General features: G+C 43.8%; 2 protein-coding genes across 9 annotated transcripts in view; both read right to left on the bottom strand.

Annotated features, from left to right (window-relative positions):
* Positions 1–5,064, bottom strand: part of ptk7b (protein tyrosine kinase 7b) — a 126,746-nt gene extending 121,682 nt beyond the window's left edge. The window contains exon 1 of the mRNA XM_015943918.3: positions 4,477–5,064. Coding sequence (XP_015799404.1) covers positions 4,477–4,567 — 91 coding nt within the window. The 5' untranslated portion in view covers positions 4,568–5,064. The remainder of the gene's footprint in view (positions 1–4,476) is intronic.
* A 1,158-nt stretch (positions 5,065–6,222) lies between these two features.
* Positions 6,223–22,941, bottom strand: part of klc1b (kinesin light chain 1b) — a 33,578-nt gene continuing 16,859 nt past the window's right edge. For 4 of the 8 annotated variants that reach the window (XM_015943922.3, XM_054750834.2, XM_054750833.2 and 1 more), the window contains exons 12-16: positions 22,355–22,463; positions 21,875–22,027; positions 7,724–7,848; positions 7,534–7,591; positions 6,223–7,447 (exon numbers count right to left, since the gene is read on the bottom strand). In XM_015943922.3, the coding sequence (XP_015799408.1) occupies positions 7,373–7,447; positions 7,534–7,591; positions 7,724–7,848; positions 21,875–22,027; positions 22,355–22,463 (520 nt within the window). In that variant the 3' untranslated portion in view covers positions 6,223–7,372. Of the gene's footprint in view, positions 7,448–7,533; positions 7,592–7,723; positions 7,849–10,863; positions 15,474–21,874; positions 22,028–22,354; positions 22,464–22,941 lie in introns of those variants that run through there. The other 4 variants (XM_054750837.2, XM_054750836.2, XM_054750838.2 and 1 more) reach the window with 3 other exon arrangements.

Raw genomic sequence — 22,941 nt, 5'->3', positions numbered from 1 at the left:
TAAACTTGGCCAATGGTAGAGATTTTGACTCAACAGTAACGCAACGTTTGAAGAAGTCATCAAGTTGCACCTGCTTTGGTCAAAAGCTTAGCAACAACTGGAAGTCTGGAGAGGGTGGAGGAGAAGGTGCTTGTACAGAAAACCGATGCAGCAACAGTCCTAAGGACCTGGTTTGGGTTAAGAAGCTGGATGTTGAAACGTAAAACCTTCCATCTGCAAAATACGCGGGGAGACAGTAACAGCACAACGAGGAAATAAAGGTGTTGCATGATAATCGCTTTTTAAATGGCGTTCAATACTTGTACGCCGTAACGTATCTTACACACGGGAATGTGAATAGATGACATATCAGCATCATTATCATCGGTATCGGCCAGTGTTGGTCTTTTTTCTCTTTTAACATCGGTTCGATAAATAAAACCGGGCTAATATTTACAACGGATATTTCTTTCATCTTGCCTTCATTTGTTTATCTGTTTCAGAGGGTTGGGGGGGGGGGGGGGGGTGATATTTAATTATTTAGTCATGTGAACAGAGAATGTGATCATCTCAGAAGTGTAAATGTGTGTGTTGTGTGTACATAATAATATAAACTCAGCTTGAATCATTTTAATTTTACACAAAAAAAGCTGATTTTACAAGCATTAATGTCAATTTATCGGTATCGGCCATAACAATGATCTTAATTTCGGATATCGGTATCAGCCCAAAACTTTCACAGCGGTACATCACCAGTATTGGCCGATGTTAGCTATTTCTGAACATATCAATATCTTCTGGGCCAATATTAATTCCCATTTTTTGACACAACTGCTTTATCACTCCCTCACCCTCTGAAACCGATAAGCAAATGGAAACAAGATTTTCAAACAATTGCGTGGAATGATTTTATGAAATGTTGGTGAATGTATATGTTTGAAATAAAGTGAACTGAACTGAAGATGGAAAAGATGCAGAACTGCGGCGGTAACAAGTTGTTGTAGGTGCTCCACTCTTGGGTCTTTCACATGGAACCAAACCGTTGAAAATACTGATTTTGTACATAAACTGGTCCTTGGCTTCCCTATTTCATGTATCCCTGTATGTTCTGCATCCTTTAGGGAATTTTAACATGTTCCTTAAAACTTCCTTTCTCCCAAACCTGCTCCTTATCTACATCATACTGTTCATGTTTACGGTTTGTTGTCACTCGTAAGGCCAGCAATATGTCGTCACATCCCAGAATGCAATGCAAAACTGTGTGATGCTGAGTCCTTGATCAACCCAAATACAGGTCCTTCTCAAAAAATTACCATATTGTGATAAAGTTCATTACAACAGGTTGAGCGGGTTGTCCAGTAATCGGAAGGTTGCAGGTTCGATCCCGGCTCCGGACAGAGAATTCTGCTGTTGTGTCCTTGGGCAAGACACTTAACCCATCTTGCCTGCTGGTGGTGGTCGGAAGGACCGGTGGCGCCTGTGCTCGGCAGCCTCGCCTCTGTCAGTGTGCCCCAGGGCAGCTGTGGCTACATCGTAGCTCATCCCCACCAGTGTGTGAATGAGTGTGTGAATGGATGAATGATACACTGCAGTGTAAAGAGCTTTGGAGTCCTTACGCTGAGAGGCGCTAAACAAGTGCGGGTCATTTACCATTTTATCATTTAAACATTAGACTTTCATATTTATTAGATTCATTACACACAACTGAAGTAGTTCAAGCCTTTTATTGTCTCTAATATTGATGATTGTGGCGTACAGCTCATGAAAACCAAGAATTTCTATCTCAATAAATTAGCATATTTCATCCGACCAATAAAAGAAAAGTGTTTTTAATACAAAATAAGTCTAATTATGTTCAGTTATGCACTCAATACTTGGTCGGGAATCCTTTAGCAGAAATGACTGCTTCAGTGCGGCGTGGCATGGAGGCAATCAGCCTGTGGTACTGCTGAGGTGTTATGGAGGCCCAGGATGCTTCGATAGCGGCCTTAAGCTCATCCAGAGTGTTGGGTCTTGCGTCTCTCAACTTTCTCTTCACAACATCCCACAGGTTCTCTACGGGGTTCAGGTCAGGAGAGTTGGCAGGCCAGTTGAGCACAGTAATACCATGGTCAGTAAACCATTTACCAGTGGTGTTGGCACTGTGAGCAGGTGCCAGGTCGTGCTGAAAAATGAAATCTTCATCTCCATAAAGCTTTTCAGCAGATGGAAGCATGAAGTGCTCCAACATCTCCTGATAGCTAGCTGCATTGACCCTGCCCTTGATAAAACACAGTGGACCAACACCAGCAGCTGGCATGGCACCCCAGACCATCACTGACTGTGGGTACTTGACACTGGACTTCAGGCATGTTGGCATTTCCCTCTGCCCAGTCTTCCTCCAGACTCTGGCACCTTGATTTCCGAAGGACATGCAAAATTTGCTTTCATCTGAAAAAAGTACTTTGGACCACTGAGCAACAGTCCAGTGCTGCTTCTCTGTAGCCCAGGTCAGGCGCTTCTGCCGCTGTTTCTGGTATAAAAGTGGCTTGACCTGGGGAATGCGGCACCTGTAGCCCATTTCCTGCACACGCCTGTACACGGTGGCTCTGGATGTTTCTACTCCAGACTCAGTCCACTGCTTCTGCAGGTCCCCCAAGGTCTGGAATCGGTCCTTCTCCACAATCTTCCTCAGGGTACGGTCACCTCTTCTCGTTGTGCAGCGTTTTCTGCCACACTTTTTCCTTCCCACAGACTTCCCACTGAGGTGCCTTGATACAGCACTCAGGGTTACAGCCTATTCGTTCAGAAACTTCTTTCTGTGTCTTACCCTCTTGCTTGAGGGTGTCAATGATGGCCTTCTGGACAGCAGTCAGGTCGGCAGTCTTACCCATGATTGCGGTTCTGAGTAATGAACCAGGCTGGGAGTTTTTAAAAGCCTCAGGAATCTTTTGCAGGTGTTTAGAGTTAATTAGTTGATTCAGATGATTAGGTTAATAGCTCGTTTAGAGAACCTTTTCATGATATGCTAATTTTTGAGATAGGAATTTAGGGTTTTCATGAGCTGTATGCCAAAATCATCAATATTAGAAACAATAAAAGGCTCGAACTACTTCAGTTGTGTGTAATGAATCTAATATATATGAAAGTCTAATGTTTATCAGTACATTACAGACAATAATGAACTTTATCACAATATGCTAATTTTTGAGGCCATTTATTCATTTTGGTGCATCGATTATTTGAGCATATATAAACAGAAGACAAGGATATACAGTAATAAATATAGTTACCGCACAAGCTTCAGATTATGTAGCAAAACAGAGCTGAGGTAATACCCCAGCTCTACTAGAGTCCTCTTCCTCTTTGGACTTTTCCCTTCAAACGTCACCACAGCCAGTCATCTCTCTATTTGGTTCCATCTTCTACATCCTCAACTAACTTTACAAACCCCATCTCCCAGACCCACTTCAGAGTTTATTTTGCATATAAAAAAATACAAGTAAATATTTGACCAATACCCCAATCTAGCTGAAACATTCCTCCAAAGCCCCTAAAACAGTGTTTGGTGTGGCCGGCTTCATGTGGAGAACAAAGTTGCAAATTCTGACGGTCTAAAACATGCCGTCCTCACAGAGCCTGGCTTGGTTTTATTCAAACATCTCATATATAAACATAAACCCACAGCAGCCCCGACTCCCCTGCTGCCTGCACACAGAACACATTCATCCCAAAATGGGCACCATCAGGAGACTCATGGATAAGTGTGTGTGTGGTGGGGGTGGGTGGGGTGCTGCTGCAACTTGAAGGAATCGATTCAGCCACTTGGACTGCTGTAGCTGTGCTGAAGAGTCAGGCAAACACAATTTGTGGTAATCAGATAAAACTGACTCGGTTTTGACATGATGAGCGGTGACTTAATGAGCCCGATCTCTGGCAGGATAAGAGCATTCCTTATGCAAACTTGGGAGGAATCATCCGTGTGGATCTCGTCTGGCTTTTGTAGCTGGCTTTGTGAACTTCAGGGAGGCTTCAAAAACGTCACATCACGTTTATACAGATGTAGTTTGCGTGAATCGGGCAGCTGGGAGACAACTTTTATTCAAACTGCGCCCAGAAGATGCAGAAGAGAGATGGGTGTTGGAATGGGAGCCGGGATGCTTTCCACAGAAGAATACCACACGAAATCCTAAGATGTTACTCTCTAAGCATGCACGCGCATTTTCAGTTATCCCCCCCCAACTGGGGTAACTGGGGGAGGGGTGCACCCCTCTCCCAGCGCAGCCTCCCCCCATAAACCCCTCAAGCTCGCTTCACTTTCCACTTTACATGTCTGAACTACAACAATGTGTTCTTCTGACGCAACACACGTGTGAAAAATGTTCATCCTCGACGAGACTTGGGGGGCATTTTTCACACCATCAGACAAACGTCTCAATTTACAAGCCGAACAATCAGAAAACCGCAGAATTTTACTGGAGAAGTGGGCGCAATTACAGAAGCTCGTCGTTTACTCACCTTGAAGGGAGAACAAGCCAAGAGCGACCATCACGTCCGTGGGGGATTTTCTTACCCTCCGCCGGGTCTCGCTCCTTCCCGGTAGGTCCATAACCGAGCCGAGCCGAGCGGCGCTGTTCCGCTCCCGTCTCGCGCGGCGTCCCAACGGCCGCGCAGAAAGTCAAACACCGGAAAGCTGGAGGTGTAACGCTCCGGGAACCAACCGAGTTTCCTGCGCAGCTCTCCCGGGAAGCCCAACGGCCTTGCTCACCTGGCTGACCGAGAACGCAGGGACATGTGGAACCGACGTTAACGAGCGGGCGTTCAGAGCGAGCTGCAGCCCCGCCGAAAGTTTGAAGCGAAGTTTAAACTTCCAGCTGGCTCGCGGAGGGACGGCTGCTGAGAACTGATACCGCCGTGAGTCATTACAACCCGGTCCGCGTCGCCACCGTCTGCCTCCGCCCCGACCGCCGGACCAGCTCAGCCTTCTGCGGGAGCGAGTTTGCGGCTCCGCGGTGTTTCCAACTCGGTTGGCTTCCTCCCACTCGCTGCCTCCGTGATCGTTTCTGTCCCCACCATCAGGCAGCCACAATTCATACACGTGACTTCCTGAATTACACTTTTCAAAATAAAATACTTCAAATTGATATTTATTCTAATTACTTTATTCATGTAAAATGTGTGATTTTCTTTTGGGGTAAGGTAAAATATTCAAATTATAGTTGACGTAATTACACCAAATCTACAGCTGTTTTCTTCATTCAATTTGTGCCTAAAAGAGAACTAGAAATTTTATTTTCAAATATCAAACATCCGGTATCAACGTCTAGACTTCCGGCAACTTGATTGTTTATTCCTCCTTTTCCTACAGAGCTGCTTCCGGTACTCCTGCCTGTCCCACAATAGGGAATACAACAGTGCGACCTCCTGGTTTAAACTGTGCACTGATTTGATCACCAGAAATTATTTTATTCTATTTAGAGGTCATGTTTGCAAATGAGAAGTGGTTCTCAAACTGTTTACCTGGATAAATTAAAGTTAAATAAATAATTGAAATTTATTTATTAAAAAAATCCAATTATTTATACTTGAGCTAAATTAATTTGGATTAATATAGAGAATTTAGGAAAAAATCTGCTTTATGGCCCATTTATCAATAAACACATTAACGGTAATAACTGTAAATCTTTAACCAATGTGTTGACAAGTAACCTTATTGCTATGAGCCATTTTATCTTTGTTACAAGCGTGTTTAATATGACCAAACTATTTAAGGGGCACACAATTAGTAAATTTGAAATCACCTGAACTCCTGACCTTTAAAAAATAAGTTTCTCCACATCATTTACACTTTTATTTGAAATGTCTCGAGGCATAGTGTCAGCTCTCATGCTCTAATGAACTCTGCTACTGCCTCTCCGTGAGCCAAGAGAGAAAAAGTCTCGACGGCTCTCGGATGAACTCAAAGCAGCGCGTGAAGGCTCAGACATGCCGAGAGATTAGCAGCAAGCAGAGAAACCTCAGGCTGACTTCTGGAGGAGGGAAAAATAACAACCTGGCAAGAGCGTTTCCACATTTGTTTGATTATTTTAAGACTTCCTCTGTGGGATTTAAGTTTCATGGCGAAAATAAGCAAACAGAACTTGTTGGCATGTTCAAATTATCAATCAAATCTTAAGTTTTCCAAACTAGAAACAGTATTTTCTCAGAACTGTCAGGCGTCAAGAACAAATAAATGGTCTTTTGAATAAATCGCAAAAAACGCTCTACACAAACTCGTTTTTATTCAAGGATCCACATGAGAGAAAGTGCTTTCAGACTGCATTCATTTAACATTCCTCTGTTAAGGAAAATCATTTTACGTCTGATTATTAACAGTTTTGTACCTACCACTGTCCTGATCGGATCTATAATTTGCACATCTGTGATTGTTTGTCTACAACTCTTATAAAAAGCAGGAAAAGTCTATTCAAAATGAGAGAATTTAAAAGATGCATTACAACATTTCAGCTTTTTAGAGCTTCACAAAAAATGTCCATTAAGCAAACATCCACCTGAGACTTGTGCAAAAATAAAAATCAGATAACGCAGTTATGCATGGCACGAGGGCTCATTCACAATAACCAGCCTTAGATGTTACCCTTGTTATTATAAACAACTTAAAATGTCGTGCTTTTGGTCAGGACCGAGTGTAAAATGCCTCAGAGAGTATTGTTCCTCTACAATAGGAGAGAAACAGATCAGATGAAGGCAAAAAAAACATTCCATCAAACAATAGAAAATAAAGCAGCAGGCTCTTTACAGACACATCCACCAAGTTTTAGGTTGTAAAATGATGTCAGTTGGATAAACAATCCCCCCCCCCCCCCCCCCCGTTTCTCCAAAACTCTAACAGACGCTTCACATGTCACACCAATCTCAACAGGCAGGATAATAAACAATAAAATGACACTTTAAATGTGTTCATTACGAAATTCACATCTGAAACCCAGCATGGCAACTTACAGACGCTTGGAATCCTAAAAGAAAGTCTCATGTGGGGAAACGCGCACATAAAACTATCAGATGGCACAGGAAGTACGGGAGATTTCACATATATCTGAAATCAAAACGAGGGGAGGAAACCATACCAGCACGGGAGACTTCATGGCAACAAATGAACTCAAAGCGCAGGGATTCAGAGATAATTGGCAGAGATGATGTTTGAGAGCAAATTCAGGAGGCACTAAAGTCGCGTCGAAATCTGGAAATAAAGTCATCTGTCAGCAGAAGACAAATTATAAAAACATAGGAGTCATAAAAGGATTTTAGATCATCAGGAGCTGTCGGCTCTAGAAGGTACTGATGGTGTGTGTGGTAGTGTTATTGGACATGGTTACAACTCAGAAGAAGAGTCGACGTTGGGGAGGTGGAGGACTCAGTTTCCAGTGTAAAGGTCCACGGTGCTCGAGCTCAGGCCTCGGCTCTCCCTGAAATTACTGCCTCCTCGAGTCTGGGGGGTTCAAAGCACACATGCATCAAAGAAGGAAAGGGGAATTACTAACAAGTTTGTTCTTATTATTCTAAAGCATTCTTCACCTGGAACGAATCATCACTTGTTTTGTTCAGGTAGTTCAAGGAAGCAGCTCTCTTCATGCTGGTGAAAAAAACAGAAATGTTCATAAAGGATTTTAGATCAGAAACACGACACCTGGCTAGAGAGTAAGACGCTAGACTTGTTTCCCACTAGTGCTTATTAGACATTATGTTTGGTTCTTCTGGGGATTACTTGGTGCTGCGAGGTTCAGGAGGTCCGTTGCCCTGAAGCTTCTTCACCAGCAACTCGCTGCTGCGACGTAAAACATCTCGGAGTTTCCCCAGAGAACCGCTGCGCTGGAGGGCTCCACTGCCATCCTGCAGGAACACACACTCATCAACCCGTCTGTTCACGTCGCACCACAAAAACAAGAGTTCTGCTTTCTACTACAGATGTTTTTTTTGTTTGTTTGTTTTAATGGAGTCCTGAAAGCAGGCAGCAAATACCTCTAAACATCTTTAACAGCAACCACATCCAGATGTTTTCTTTGAAATTCTGAATTTAACAGTAACTCATCCATCCACCCAGTAACAGGAGACATAACTATACAGTTACATATTACTGATGCGTATAATGCAGTGCCGGCTGATTACCAGCAGGGGGAGCTGTGGGTAAATATCCTGCTCAGATGTCTACTAATCCCTCTGGCCTGTTGAGGGCTGTGCCAACAACCTGTTTCCGTTTGCAAAGTAAAAGTTTGAAGCAGCGAATGAAGTTAGAAGTTAAACAGACTCAATAAAACATTCTCATAAAAGTAGAAACTACGTTAGAACCACAAAGCTTTCTATAGAAGAAGAAAATATCATTTCTATAGCGCCTCTCAAGATAAAAATCACGAGGCGCTTCACAAAAACAAAAAAAAAATGTTAAAATATAAAAGAACATTTAGAAAATGTTTAAAAATATATTTTAAATGAGCAAAAATAGACAATTGGGATTTAAAAGAAAAAATGTAAAGAGAGAAAGAGAGAGAGTGAACAGGAAAGAGGGGAATCGGTGGATCCTGAGGAAGGTGGAATAGGTGGGGAGAGCAGAATAAAGAGAGAGAGGTGAAGAAGGTCATCCAAAAGCCAGCTTGAACAAGTGAGTCTTCAGCTGCTTTTTAAAGGAGACCACTGAGTCCACTGATCTCAGGCTCAGGGGGAGAGAGGTCCAGAGTCTGGGGGCCACAGCAGCAAAGTGCATTTGCCGTTTTGTTTTCTTAAAAAGTGAGCATGTCAGGGTCAAAGGTCATGAAGACCAGTATTACAGTTAAGAATTACGAAATTAAAGCATCTGTGGGTCATTTTTGCTGCTGTCCAGTGATGCTTGGAACGGCACGAGAGTCTCCTCTACAGGAAATCCGCCATTTTTTATGTTGGTGCCTAAAAAAAAAATAAACCAAAACTTGCTTCCAGACTTAATCTAGCAGGTAAAATAGTAAATGGTGGTCAGAGCGACCGGAGGAACTCGTGTTCGGCACCCTCGTTTCCATCGGTCCCAGGGCAGCTGCGGCTGCACTGTAGCTCACCCCCACCAGGGTGTGAATGGATGAATGATCCACTGCTGTTTCGTTTCGTTTTATTGAGATCCTCGTTAGCTTCTGCCAAAGTGCAGATGCTAGTCTTCCTGGGGTCTCATACATTTTCATACAATTGTTTACTTAAGAAAATACCCTACACACACACACACACACACACACACGCACATCCCTAATTCACATAATACCAGTAGCTCAAGATGAAATCACATATCTAGAACAAAATTACATGTATAAACTAATATCGGGAAAGGAGTTAATCACACCAATAAAGATTGAAAATAAAATATAGCAGGATGGTGACATCATGTCCATTGTTTCGTATCATAGCTCATCGATATCCAGTATTCGACCTCAAACCCAGATTCTCAATCCTTCGTTGCAGAGTTCATAGTCACTATACAATTAAGTGTGTAAACAAAAAATTTCAGTTTCTCCTGAAAAGAAATGTTATTACTTTCAAAAATTAAAAATCTAGGTAATGCATTCCATGCAAGCATAGCTTTATAGTGAAAAGATCGTTGAATTTGATTTGTTCTGCTGCGTGGTAAAACACATTTCATCTCATTTATCTGTCGTGTATTATAAGTATGATTATCTAAAAAAAACAATAATTTGCCATGTATAATTTTTGGTGCTTTTGTAATTATAATTTTCCTCACAGTTGTTACCAAGAAATACTTCAATCTACTCTTCACATCAAGCCAAGCAAGTTTTTCATGCATGGTTCCCACATTCGTTCTGTAAGGGCAGCCTAAAACAATACGAGCAGCTTTATTTTGTGCTACTTGTAGCTTATGCAAATTATTTTCAATTGTACTGGACCAAATAATAGATGCTTGATCTACACAAGAAAGTACTATTGATTGAACAAGGTATTTAAGTAAATATTGAGGTATAAATTTGCAACAAAATTTAATTATGCCCATACCTCTCCCCATTTTGTGTAAAACATAATTAATCTGGCTTGTCCATGATAATTTACAATCAAGCGCGTCACAAGAGCAGGTCGTTAATCACTGCTAATCAATGGGCTGTATTTATAGACACCTTCTAGAGTCTTAGAGGGGGAGTCAGGGTGAGCGTATGAGGGAGAGCCTCCATCTGTCACAAATCTTTAGAGGACAAGTCCAAATAATGGCACGAGTCCAGGGGTGGACTAGGACCAAATTTCGGCCTCGGCATTTTTACAAATCGTCGGCACCCCCCATTGGGAGAGCGGTGGCGGTGGGGTTCTTGCCGCCCGCAGACCTCTCTAGGCCGAATGTGAGATCTAATATGGACTGGGACTGTTAAATTACAAGTAGGGCCAGACCGCTGCGACCGGGTGCCCTGGCCTTCCAGATCAGCTCCTTCTCCACGGGCGGAGATCAGCGGGACATTAGCTACATGCTAACGTGGTAAAACATCTCCCACGTCATCGCTCTACTGCGTTTTTCTTGCTAAAAACGCCTGGAAAGACTCCGTTAGCTTCGGGTTACCATGTAGCTAATGTTCTGCAGATCACCAACTGTGGAGTAGTGTCGGCCCAAGCTGGGCAAGCAGCCCACTTGGCTAAGCGGCCCACCGGGACAGTGCCAGAATGCCAGATAGGTCAGTCCACCCCTGGACGAGTCTTTGAGGGGAGACTCTTGAGTCAAGGGACGAGTCTTAAAGCAAGTCCCAATCAAGCCACGTCTTCAGGGGCCAAGTCTCTGACTCAGTTCCCCATCTCTGTCCTACTGCCACCAGGAACCGGTGAACATCACAGAACATCGATTCCAGGGGTTTCCTTTAGTGTTTCCATTCAAAGAGAAGCAATGAGAAGACAACCTTCACAAATGAAAAACTTTATTGGAGAATAACAGACGGTGATGCAATAATCTTCACAATGCAGAATGGTTTTCATATATATGTATATAATCAGTCCTACTTGGTGCTTTAAGATCTTACCGTTTATGCTCTTCCACTTATGGAAACAGAATCACACTATGTATATATTTATGCGTGTGTATAGCAATTTTGTCAAGAACAGACGTTCAATAAAAAGTAAGCATTCCACTAACACAAGAATTTGCCCTAACTGTGATGAACACAGTGTGTTTGATCAGAAATGCATTAGTTTACTCAGTGGAAGGAATGAACAATCGAAGCACGTAGCACAACCAAAAGCTGTATAGCGAGCGCTCTGGTTGAATCTAGAAATACAGTCCACGATTACACTTCAGAGATGTTCATGTCATTTACATTCAGTTAAACTGCATAAATAACACGTAGACTGTCAGGAGACACTGTACTTCTGGAGTCCCGAGAAGAAAAAAATCACCAACATGACAATGTTTACACCTGCAAATGACCGTGTAAGGAAAAAAGGCAACGCACACCATTTGGCTTGGCTTCATTTAAAACACAGTATTCATATTCAAAGTGGGCACCGAAGCACACAAATACTCACAAACTACATTGTTATATATATATATTAAAAAAAAAACACCAATTGTTACTCTTAAACCAGCAGATCGAGGCAATTCTGGGTATTTATGGCCATAATTCTTAAAGAGCAAGTCACCCCCAAATCACATTTTTTTGCTGATAAACTATATAAAGGAGTGTCTAATCATGCTACAGACACGTGTAGTCAATAATTTGGCAGTTCAGTGCATCTTGGTTAAAATTCAAATATTCTGCCTAAAACTGTCAGAGTTACGCCGTCGTCAGGGAAAAACTCTGCTCTGTATTTGAATTTAAATCTGCCACCGCTATTGGCTAAGAGGTATGCTATGATGTCATCTGGTATATTACAATGTCATAATGCCATTATGAGCCTGTGTGTGTGTGTGTGTGTATTTGTTAGCGGCTCCGCCCTCTCGGTCTGCCAAGCAACAGCATTTGTTGCATTTTTCAAACCTGAAGTGGGAGTGAAGTAAGTTTCTTGTAGGGGGTGACTTGCTCTTTAAATCGAGAATTACATTTTCTTCTAGTTGGCTGGGATTTGTGTTAACTGCTCCAGTGAAGTCTCTGCTGTCATACTGGATTTACAGCAGCTGCCAATTCCCTTTGAAAAAGTGAGTTATCGTCCGTTTCATGCAGCATTCAGCCTTTATGAACACCATCAAACCAAGGACACCGCGGCAAGTTACCGTGGCAACTGCATCTCTAAGATCTAGCGGATTTTCTGTCAGCTTTGTTCTGTCGTGTTGACCTTTTGTAACTCCTGCCTTCATAATCAGCCACAAAAACAACGTAAAAAGCACTTAAATGTAAACAATTGTCATAGAAAATGAATTAGAAAATCTAAATATAAAAAACAAAAAAGGCAAAAGTCCCTTCTTTAAAGGCTTAATGTCGCTGGGCTGTGGCTGTTGGGGGTTCAAAATTATGAGAAATTAGAAGAATCTTCAGTTGGAATCGCACCAAAACGGTTCATCCAGAAGTTCTGTCGACGTGAATAAATTACAACTTTTGTCCAAATGCAAATCTTCACACTAAAATTTAGCCACATGTCCTAATTTGTTCAGAATTTATCCTCAATATATTTGTAAAAGTCTATTGTTTTCAGTCACAAATTAGCCTAAATATTAAAATAGTAAATATTACATTTTAGATGTTAAATGGCCTGCATTTGTTATAGCGCCTTCTAGAGTCCTAGAATCCCCCGAGGCGCTTTACAACACAGTCCCTCACCCATTCACACCCTGATGGTGATGAGCTACATCATAGGCACCGCTGCCCCGGGGCTCACCGACAGAAGCGAGGCTGCTGTACACAGGCACCACCGGTCCCTCCCGACCACCACCGGCAGCTGGGTTAAGTGTCTTGCCCAAGGACACGACGACAGTGATAAACTGAGTGGGGCTCGAACCTGCAACCTTCCGATTAGGGGACGGGCGCTTAAATCCTCTACCATTGTTGCCCCAGAAGATTGTGAGAATGGTTTAAAGTCTCTTTCCGGTGTATTTCTCTTATCCGATAGCACCGTGTAGTGGCTGACAAGCATATCACACAAATAATTTCTCCTTCCGTTTTGTTAAGATGACGACTTCAGGTTTCTTATTTATTTATGTCCTTCTGTAGCCGACAAACGGAGCTAAAACACGCCGTTTTACGAGTATTATTCTCATGTCATGCTGTGTTCTCATATATTTATATTTTGGAGACTTACTTGTCCGTAAAAAGTTCATCAACTCTGCATCAGCCGAGGTATTCCTTAAATTTGTAGCGTCTAAGAGGTAGTCTAACGCTATTGGTTAGCTCTGGTCGGCACTCAAGTTTCCTATTGCATGGAGCTCCGCGGGGCAGGGGGCGTGCTTAGCAAAAAAAAGACAAATTGCTTACATTATATCACAGTACATGCGATTGTGGGCGACAGTGGCACAGGAGTTAAGCGCTCGCCCTGTAATCAGAAGGTTGCAGGTTCGAGACCCGCTCAGTCTGTCGCTGTCGTTGTGTCCTCGGGCAAGACACTTAACCCACGTTGCCTGCTGGTGGTGGTCGGAGGGACCGGTGGCGCCAGTGCTCGACAGCCTCGCCTCTGTCAGTGCGTACCAGGGCAGCTGTGGCTACATCGTAGCTCAGCACCACCAGTGTGTGAATGTGTGTGTGAATGGGTGAATGACTGATTGTGTTGTAAAGTGCCTTGGGGGGTTCCAGGACTCTAGAAGGCGCTATATCAAATACAGACCATTTAGCATTTTTACCATTTACATGATAAGAGATTCACTTTTACGGATTTCTGAAAAATCACACATCGTTTCTGAAAATGGAAAAACTCCAGAAAGCTGCTTTAAGACGAGTTTTAGATACCGTGAAACCACGGTTAAAGAAAACGAACCTCTCCGAGATCACATAAGGTAACATTAAGATATTTCACAAACTCCCTCTTGAACACCGTTCATGGTTCGCCACCATTCAGTCACAGCCCAGTGGCAAACTGGCTTCACTCACAATTAAAGCAGAAGACCCAATGTAAATTCGGTACCATTGATTTTTAAACTGTTTTCCAGCATGTCATTGCAGACGTTTGCTCAAAAGCACAAGGCAGAAAGCAATAATAACTTTTGTTAACCCTCCCACTGTCTTTATGGGTGTGACCCCGCGAGGAAAGTTAACCATTGAGCAACCATTGAGCAGGATTGATGCTCACCCCTGCCACGTGGACCTCAAGGGATAAACCATCAATCCTGCTCAATGGTCAACTTTCCTCGCGGGGTCTGGTGCTTACCCCTGCCACGTGGACCTCAAGGGATAAACCATCAATCCTGCTCAATGGTCAACTTTCCTTGCGGGGTCTGGTGCTCACCCCTGCCACGTGGACCTCAAGGGATAAACCATCAATCCTGCTCAATGGTCAACTTTCCTCGCGGGGTCTGGTGCTCACCCCTGCCACGTGGACCTCAAGGGATAAACCATCAATCCTGCTCAATGGTCAACTTTCCTCGCGGGCTCTGGTGCTCACCCCTGCCACGTGGACCTCAAGGGATAAACCATCAATCCTGCTCAATGGTCAACTTTCCTGGCGGGGTCTGGTGCTCACCCCTGCCACGTGGACCTCAAGGGATAAACCATCAATCCTGCTCAATGGTCAACTTTCCTGGCGGGGTCTGGTGCTCACCCCTGCCACGTGGACCTCAAGGGATAAACCATCAATCCTGCTCAATGGTCAACTTTCCTCGCGGGGTCTGGTGCTCACCCCTGCCACGTGGACCTCAAGGGATAAACCATCAATCCTGCTCAATGGTCAACTTTCCTCGCGGGGTCTGGTGCTCACCCCTGCCACGTGGACCTCAAGGGATAAACCATCAATCCTGCTCAATGGTCAACTTTCCTCGCGGGGTCACACCCATAAAGACAGTGGGAGGGTTAAACAAAAATAACTAGGAGGCTAAATACAGGCGCCACATCTGCAGCTAAACTAACGTTCGCTTTGTTGCTGTAAAGGTCTGAGTCAAACTTCACAGCACGAGATCATGCAGAATAACGTTTGCAACAATTTTCCTCCGTTGGATTAGACTCTGTGATGGTTAAAAGCTGAATAAAGCAGAAAATGCCACCCAGGCCATTCTTTTTCCCCATCTTCTTCAAATAAATTAACAACTGCGGCAAGACAAACAAACCTAGTACACCCTTGTGAGAAAACAGAAATAAAAAGAAACTGTACGAGCGAGCTCCTCACAGGCATCGATTACACACAGCGGTGTCTTTAAATGTCGAGTGAAGACGGTGGTTAGTGACAGGAAAGGAGGGAAAAGAACGGAGCAGAGATGGAAAGACCAAACGTCCCAGAGGTGACAACCAGGAGGCTCTGCTGCAGGAGGGAGGGGGGGGGGGGGCACCAGGAATGGTTTGTTGAGACAGAGGAGGCCAGAGGGAACAACAGCACGCATCCCTTTGTTATTGTGCTGGGGAAGGAGAGAATGATGGAGGAATAATCTTGATGGCTTAGGCCTGATAGAGAAAAAGAGAGAAAAAGACAAAAAAAGCAAACATAGTAAGATTAGGAGATCTGGATAAGGCTTCCTACGCTAAAGACCCAATCTCAGAACCACCGATTTTAAATCTGAATGATGACATAATAAAGCAGAGCAGTGACGCAGCAGGGTGGTGGTTGCAGCCACAGTGACTCGGCACTTTTTATTTTCTCCTGGGGGAACAGGAAAGGCTGAATCTGGCAGCACTGCAGACGTAGGACAGCTGCAGTCACTGAGTCAGAGCGTTTACACGTGCGTCACAAATCCCAACTGTTGCCCCAAATAGACTGGTGCAGGTTTTTTTTATAACGCGTTCGTCTGGCTGAAGGCTGACTGATTCAAATCGTGCTGAAGCACCCCGATAACGCAGTAGGAGCCGGACTGCATCTGCCTGTAAAGCCAGGGCAACATCAGTAGCTTCTGGAAGTGCAGAGACTGCGGAAGCAGTCTTCTGATAATATCATCGTCGCATAGGAACTAGTGATGGGAATTCCGGCTCTTTTTAGAGAGCCGGTTCTTTTGGCTCAGCTCACCAAAAAGAGCCGGCTCTTTTGGCTCCCAAGTGGCTCCTCAGATTTTCTGTTGCGTAGAGTACATTTATAACCAAAATAATGCTAAACTATATGTAAAATAATTTACTAATGTAAAAAAAAGCAATATATCAAATATTTATCATTTCTATGGATTTAATAACTGAACACTTTAAGAAATCTCCACTTCCCTACTGCTGGCGCTCATTTTCTCACAGTCTTCGTTGCACTCTCCTCTCTCTCGCCTTTTTCCTCCTCCTCATTCCCTTTCGTCTCCCTCCACCCGCATGTGCTCTGCTGTGTGTCTGAGTAAGATCCTCCCTCTTCCCCGCCCCTACTGCTCTGTGTGTGGACAGTCTGGACACACAGTTACACATGTTGACCAATCGCCTGTAGCTTTCGCCAAGGCAGGGGGGAGGGGGGAGGGGAGGGGAGGGGACGGCTCCCAAGGACGAGCCGGCTCCCGTCGTTCACTTCAAAGAGTCGGCTCTTAGAGCCGGTTCGTTCGCGACCGACACATCACTAATAGGAACACCTTAGGTGTGTTCTTGCTGTGTCGTGGTTCTAATTCCATGCTTTCGTTCTTTTTAAAACACAGAAACAGTTTTGCTTACCTGTTTTGTAGCTACGTTTCGCCGGCTGCCGGCGAAACGTAGCTACAAAACAGGTAAGCAAAACTGTTTCTGTGTTTTAAAAAGAACGAAAGCATGGACATAGGAACACCGTCAAACAGTACAGTAGGTACCAAATTAGCTGTGCTGCAGCCTTGTCTGTTCCTTCGGCAGCTGTGCACATCCCGTTTTAACTCCGCCTGCTTCATTCCCACCAGCGTTTGTTTACGGTTTATGTTCTAACCGGAAGAACGCTGCCACCTACTGCACCGGAGTGGAACTAACTTCATTTGAGAGTTCGGTTTTCTAACGTACATGTGAGCTAGGATAAAGGCTCCCAGGTTATTACTGTAGAGCTACCTAGGTCCACTTAGATGATCACGTAAACGCACCGAGTCGCTCTCTCACATGGACATACTCAAGAGGAGCTAAAATCCCATTTTTGTTTGTGTTTTAATGATAAAATTATGATTTCTGTCCAGGAATCCTAATTCTGGGACTAATTATCTCAATGGAAAATGAAATTAAAACACTTTAAGTCACTGTACAACAAGATAATCAGAGAATTCAAACAGGGGGAGTACAATCCACTGACTGAAGATGTGGTTGGATTGATGGGCCGATTGGCTGTCGTGGCTAAAGCAGTCAGACAGGTTAGTGATGGTAGAAGAGGAAAAAAGCAAAAGGATGAAGGTTGACAGGCAGAGCGTTAAATCTGAGCATTCTTTAGTCTAATCATGCAGAACAAAAGCACAACCACAAACATAACAGCTGTCATCTCACCAGTAAGCTCTGTCTGTGTACGGTTGAATAAGAAATAAATGTACATTTGTGTCATCTAAATGACTACACACCCAACAGGAAGCTTAGATTTATCTCATCGCTCACCGCCGTGTTTGCTGTTGGATGACTTTTAAGTAAACTGGAGTAAATACTAACAACTGGTTAGCTTTTAGGGTCAGTCCAATTCAAGATGGCCCCCACAGCTAATCAACCCCAGCCAATGATCATTAGTTCCATTAGGTTTGCAGATGTGGAGCTAAACTGTGATGTAGCCAAGTCTTCCCGAACACACAGTACAAGCGCCGGCTTATCACGGTTATTGTGTAATAAACTAGATTTTCCGCGTGATTCGCGTTCCTTTGAGGTGTCACAGGCCTTTCATTTGAATATGTAAACACTTAGTTTGGCCTCGATAACCAACTTTCTGAATTAAAAATTCAAACTTTGACACAAGAATCACAAAATCATCAAATCGGACGGAACATTAAACCAACACATGGGCACATTCGAACATCTGTAAATGGATGGATGGATGGATGGAATTAGTTAAACTTTTAGTTAAAGCACAATCTGACGAGCTTTTATAAACAAGCCATTTACACAGAGAACTCCACTTTGGGATCGTGTCCCGGGCTTTCCACTGGAATACGTAACAGACGCGTTTTGCCCGTGACCTCTCCCCACCGGGAGCGTTTCAGACATGCCGTGCCAGCGGAAGCAATCCAAGCACTGGTCCCGCTGGATCACAGAAGAACTGCAAGATCCCGCGTGATTTCGTCAGTTCACGCGATAACAAGCATGGAGTAAGCCGGCATGGTGTGTCCAAAAGGTGTGTGGTTTAGTTTCTGCTCTTCTTACGGCTTTTCGGCTACGGAGGCTTAAAGGGTAATCACCTCTTTTTCTTTTTTAACGTTAAGCAACTGGAAATCTGCACGTCTTATTCTGAAACTTTCCAGATGTTTCACACGTTTGACCTTTTGTCTGACCCCTTCCAATGCTGAGCTTGATGCGTTTGGGAAGTGAAACACGTAAAAGTACACCCAGCGCGTAAATGTAGGGAAGCGCTGTGACGCTACGCTTCTCTCCAAGGCGCCCATCGACTAGAGCGGTAGCCATTAGCTGCGTGTTGCTCTTTGCAGACGTTACGCGCCGCTCACGCATCCGTGGAAAGCCGTGGTGTGAATGCAGCTTTTCTTGATGCAACAGTATAGAGCAGCGGCTCTCAGTCCTGGTCCTGAAAGGCCGGTATTCAGCAGGTTTTAGTTTTAACCCTGCTTCAACACGCCTGGTTTCAATCAGCAGGTAATTGACAGGCTTCTGCAGAACCTGACGAGCTGCTGCACATGTGATTCAGCCATTGAATCAAGTGTGTTGGAGCAGAAAAACCACTAAAACATGCTGGATACCAGCCTTCCGGGACCAGGATTGAGAACCGCTGCTATTGATCATGAAGTGCCGGTGTCGGTACAGGATCTGCTCGGGTGCAAAATTGGCTCGGGGTCCGTCGACTGCCGATGACGTCTAAGTAGTTGATTGGCTGAACATGAACCTTACGGAATTACGTAATCACGTTACGTTGTTATCACGTTACTTTGTTATCACGTTACGTTGGTCCAGGCAAATCTTTCTATTGGAAAGATGGACAACTTTTACAAAGAAATCCATCATTACCTCTTTGAAAATACACTTTTAGCATAGAGCTGCATGTATATTAGGGCTGAACGATTAACTGCATGTGCAATTAAATTGCGATGTGACAAAAGGAGATTTTCTAATCTCAAAGGCTGCAATTTGGCAGCGAGTGGTTAGCGCAATGCTAATATACATGGAAAAACCCATAGGAATGCTAATGCTAATATCGCCGATTACATTCTTGCAAATTATGAATTAGAAACGTGCCAAATGATTACATTTGGAGTCCAATAGAAAGTAAAAATACCATCAATCAAATAAGTACAGACAGGTATTTTAGTAAAGCCAGAAAACTTTTAACTCCAGAGTTTTGGCTAGCAGCTATGAGCGTACCTGAACTACGCATGGACAAGACGTCAAAAACTCTAAACACAAAATACTTCAATAAACGGGACACACTTCTTTCCTGCAAATACTATTTCACAGGTGTTGCTAATACCTATGATCCTTCAAGGGATGTGCTCAAAGAGGAGTTCAACATTATGAATAAGATAGTGTTTTATTTTACAAATACCATTATAAACACAAACTTACGTCTTAAGAAACATTATTTTAATAACGAAACTGCTAAATTCTTTCCAACAGTATAGATGTGTAGTGTATTTTGTCCGAGTGGGTTTGCCGTACTTTGACGTCATCGGCAGTCGAAGGACCCCGAGCCGATCTTGCACCCGAGCAGATCTTGTACCGACACCGGCACACAAACCGCATGCAAACGCATTACTCTGGGGTGCAAACTGGGACGAATGGACGTGAAGTTACATTTGCCACTGGGAGTTTGGAGAAGCTCCGTTTTTTGTGTGCATTTACAACTCGCTCTCCTTCAGAGAGGGCAGCAGAGATCAGGTTAACAGGTTCAGCCATGGGAACAAAAACTCCAAACACACATGGTGCATTAGTGCGTGTGTTAAGTGAGTGCAGCAGGCTGGCTCATGCACGTCTGCACTGGTGCAGTGAAGGGTGTGGCTGCACTCAAGTGAGAGGAGAGGCACAGGCTCAGGCGAGGCATTTCTGGCAACACCACCCAGAGGGCTTACTTTAGCCGTCACACCTATTCTAGTGTTGTTGTTTTTTTTTATTTAACAGTTACAGATTTAATATCAACGCCCTCCTGTTTGTGTGGAAGGCTGAGCAGCAGAAACATGAGAAACTAAGCGGTGCTTTAGCTGGGTGGTGTTTCGGATGTTGCAGAGGTGCCGAGACTCAGCGTGCGCCTCTGATGTTTCACTCGAGCGGAGGCGTCGACAGCAGAGCGGCCGCTCGTTAAGACACGACTCCTGTTACTGTCGACAAGCAACGAACAAAAACAGGAGCATGTGCTGTAGTCCAAAGCTAGCATGAAAACAGAAGGTGGGCGTGCCAGGACACTCAATCAGCTGTTCCAGGTTAGCCTCGTAATAAAGGCAGGCTGCATGGAGCTGAGGGGCCGGTACAGAAACCCTGCACTTTACTATCATTTCAGGTTGTGGCTCAGATTTGGTGAAGGGCTGGGCACCGCAAGCTTCTTACGGGTTTGGCCTGCAGCTGTTCTGTTGCTGAAGCTGAAAAGTTTGAGAAGTGCTGATTTAAAGCTGTTTTCTGTCTGGTAAAGTGCTGAGTCAGCTGTCAATTTCATGATGAAAAAACCCGACTGCCAACTTATTCGACTTTACAAAATCTCTAATTGTTGACAAAGAAAGTTAAAAACTCCCCTCAAACTTCTTTTGTGTGTGAAAAAACTTATAAACTCTATTATTGTTATGATATTCTAATTATCTACAGTGTATCTGCAGGTTTAAGGGAGCCAAATTTAAGACTTTTTAAGACCTTTTTTAAGGCCACTTTCACCAAATTTAAGCTATTTTTAAAATTAAATCTAAGCTATAATCCAATCTATATCCAGCTATTGCCTGGAACCGGTGCTAACCACGTCAAGAACGTGGAATTAGCCATCCAGTTACCATTAAACTTGCACTTCCCCATGGCGCAAGCTCCCACTAGCTTAACCAGCTAATGTGCTCATCTAAAAATAGCCCCCTTTCACAACCAACTGAATGTGTACGGTTCCGCTTACGCCAACATCATACACAAAAAATGCTGAACACTAACTAGAAATTCACGAAAATTTTTATAGAAATAAAAGAATCTTGTTTATTGGGTCTTTGGTCATTTAAGACCTTTGGAAACTGGATTTAAGGATTATTTGTCATTTTTTAAGGATTTTCAAGGCCTTAAATTTGGAAAAGCTGATTTAAGACTTTTTAAGACTTTAAGGACCCGCGGATACCGTGTATCTACCCAATACAAGTAAAATGAGATGCATTTTATAAATTTGCCACTCGTGCTTTAGAGAATAACCACATCCTTGTTTATTACTTTGATAAAGATTTTTTGTCTTTTTCCTGCAAAAATCCTTAAAAAACATTGGATCCTGGTTGTGGATTTTGTTTGTTTTTTCCTCACAAACGTACTAAAGTACAAGAACACACATGATCCTAGTTTTATTCTCCATTATGCTTTTAATCAAGGACATTTCAGGTAAATCCTGACAGTTTTTTCCTATAAATATGACGTTAATCTTGGAGTTTTTTTCCCTCAGTTACTTCTTTACTCTACGCTGACTCTCTAACACCTCATCATACAAATCTAAATAGTCCCTTTATATAAAGAACAACGTTTGTCCTGTACCAGCCCGCACGCTCTGAGGTATTACTAAACGCCACCTGGTTTTGCCAGAGAAGCTGTCGGCCATGTTGACTCTACGATGGTGGATTTGTACTCACCCCGTTCCACTCCACGCCCATACTCACTTCCTCTCCGGTCTCAGAGCCACTCTCATACTTGACGCTGGTCAGGCTGTCTCTGCTCCTCCGCCGGTCTCCCTCTGTGTCCTTCAGAATCTCCACCACACGTGTCTGGTGGATGGGGTCGATGCCCTGACACACAAACGGGTGCAAACCGCCAGTGAAAATAAGAACAACAGACTCTAGCAGGTGGCTACGGGGGAGGGGGATTCAAGTGATTTTATGACCCTTTTAATGCTCTCAAACATTAAAATGACTGTGAGGTGGGAGTGATGTTAGAGGAGGAGAGGTGGAAGCTCCAACAGGGACAAACCACTTACTGTGTTGCTCTGGATCCAAAGCAATGTGGGAAAAGGGAGAGAAACAACATGAGATCTCCGTCCTTACGTGGGGGTGGGGCATGTTTGACTTCACAGAAACTGACACGTTTTTAAATCTAGACATTTTCCTGATGCCGACCTGTTTGCGAGACCTCGCGGCGCACTCCTCCAGCGTCTCGGCGGCCTCTAGTTTGCCCTGCCGGCGGTACAGGGCGCCCAAGTTCCTCAGGGTGGTGTTGACGGTAGGGCTGCACCCAGAAAGATGATCAGAAATGTTAAAACTACACAAATCATTTTCCAGTGCCTGGAGAACGATTCACTACTAGTCTATATTTAGCAAAAACTCCGTTCAAGTCAGCTACATTTTGAAAAACAACAATTTTAAAGGTCTGACCCTCGTTCTCTCAGGCTTGAGTCACAAAATCTGTTGCACGCAGAAAATGGTTCATCACCACGTGGAAGCAATAGTCGAACAAACGTGAAAACATAACATTAACTTACATTTTCGACTCGTCAGAACCTTTTTTTGCCACAATTGCGAACAAAACACACCTACGGAAGGGCAATCTGGGAAAACCCAACAAACGACATCCAAAACCCGCCCCGAACTGCCATACACGCTCCCCTCGATAGGCAGCAAACACACAGCTCTACCAGCCGACAGAAGACAGGCTGCGTTCACAAACAGCAAGTCCGTCACATAAATGTTTCCCCATAAAAAACTAC

Source organism: Nothobranchius furzeri, chromosome 12, assembly GCF_043380555.1.
Source record: "Nothobranchius furzeri strain GRZ-AD chromosome 12, NfurGRZ-RIMD1, whole genome shotgun sequence".
Taxonomy (NCBI): domain Eukaryota; kingdom Metazoa; phylum Chordata; class Actinopteri; order Cyprinodontiformes; family Nothobranchiidae; genus Nothobranchius; species Nothobranchius furzeri.
The sequence above is the reverse complement of the archived record's forward strand: the minus strand, read 5'-3'. Positions and strand labels throughout refer to the sequence as shown.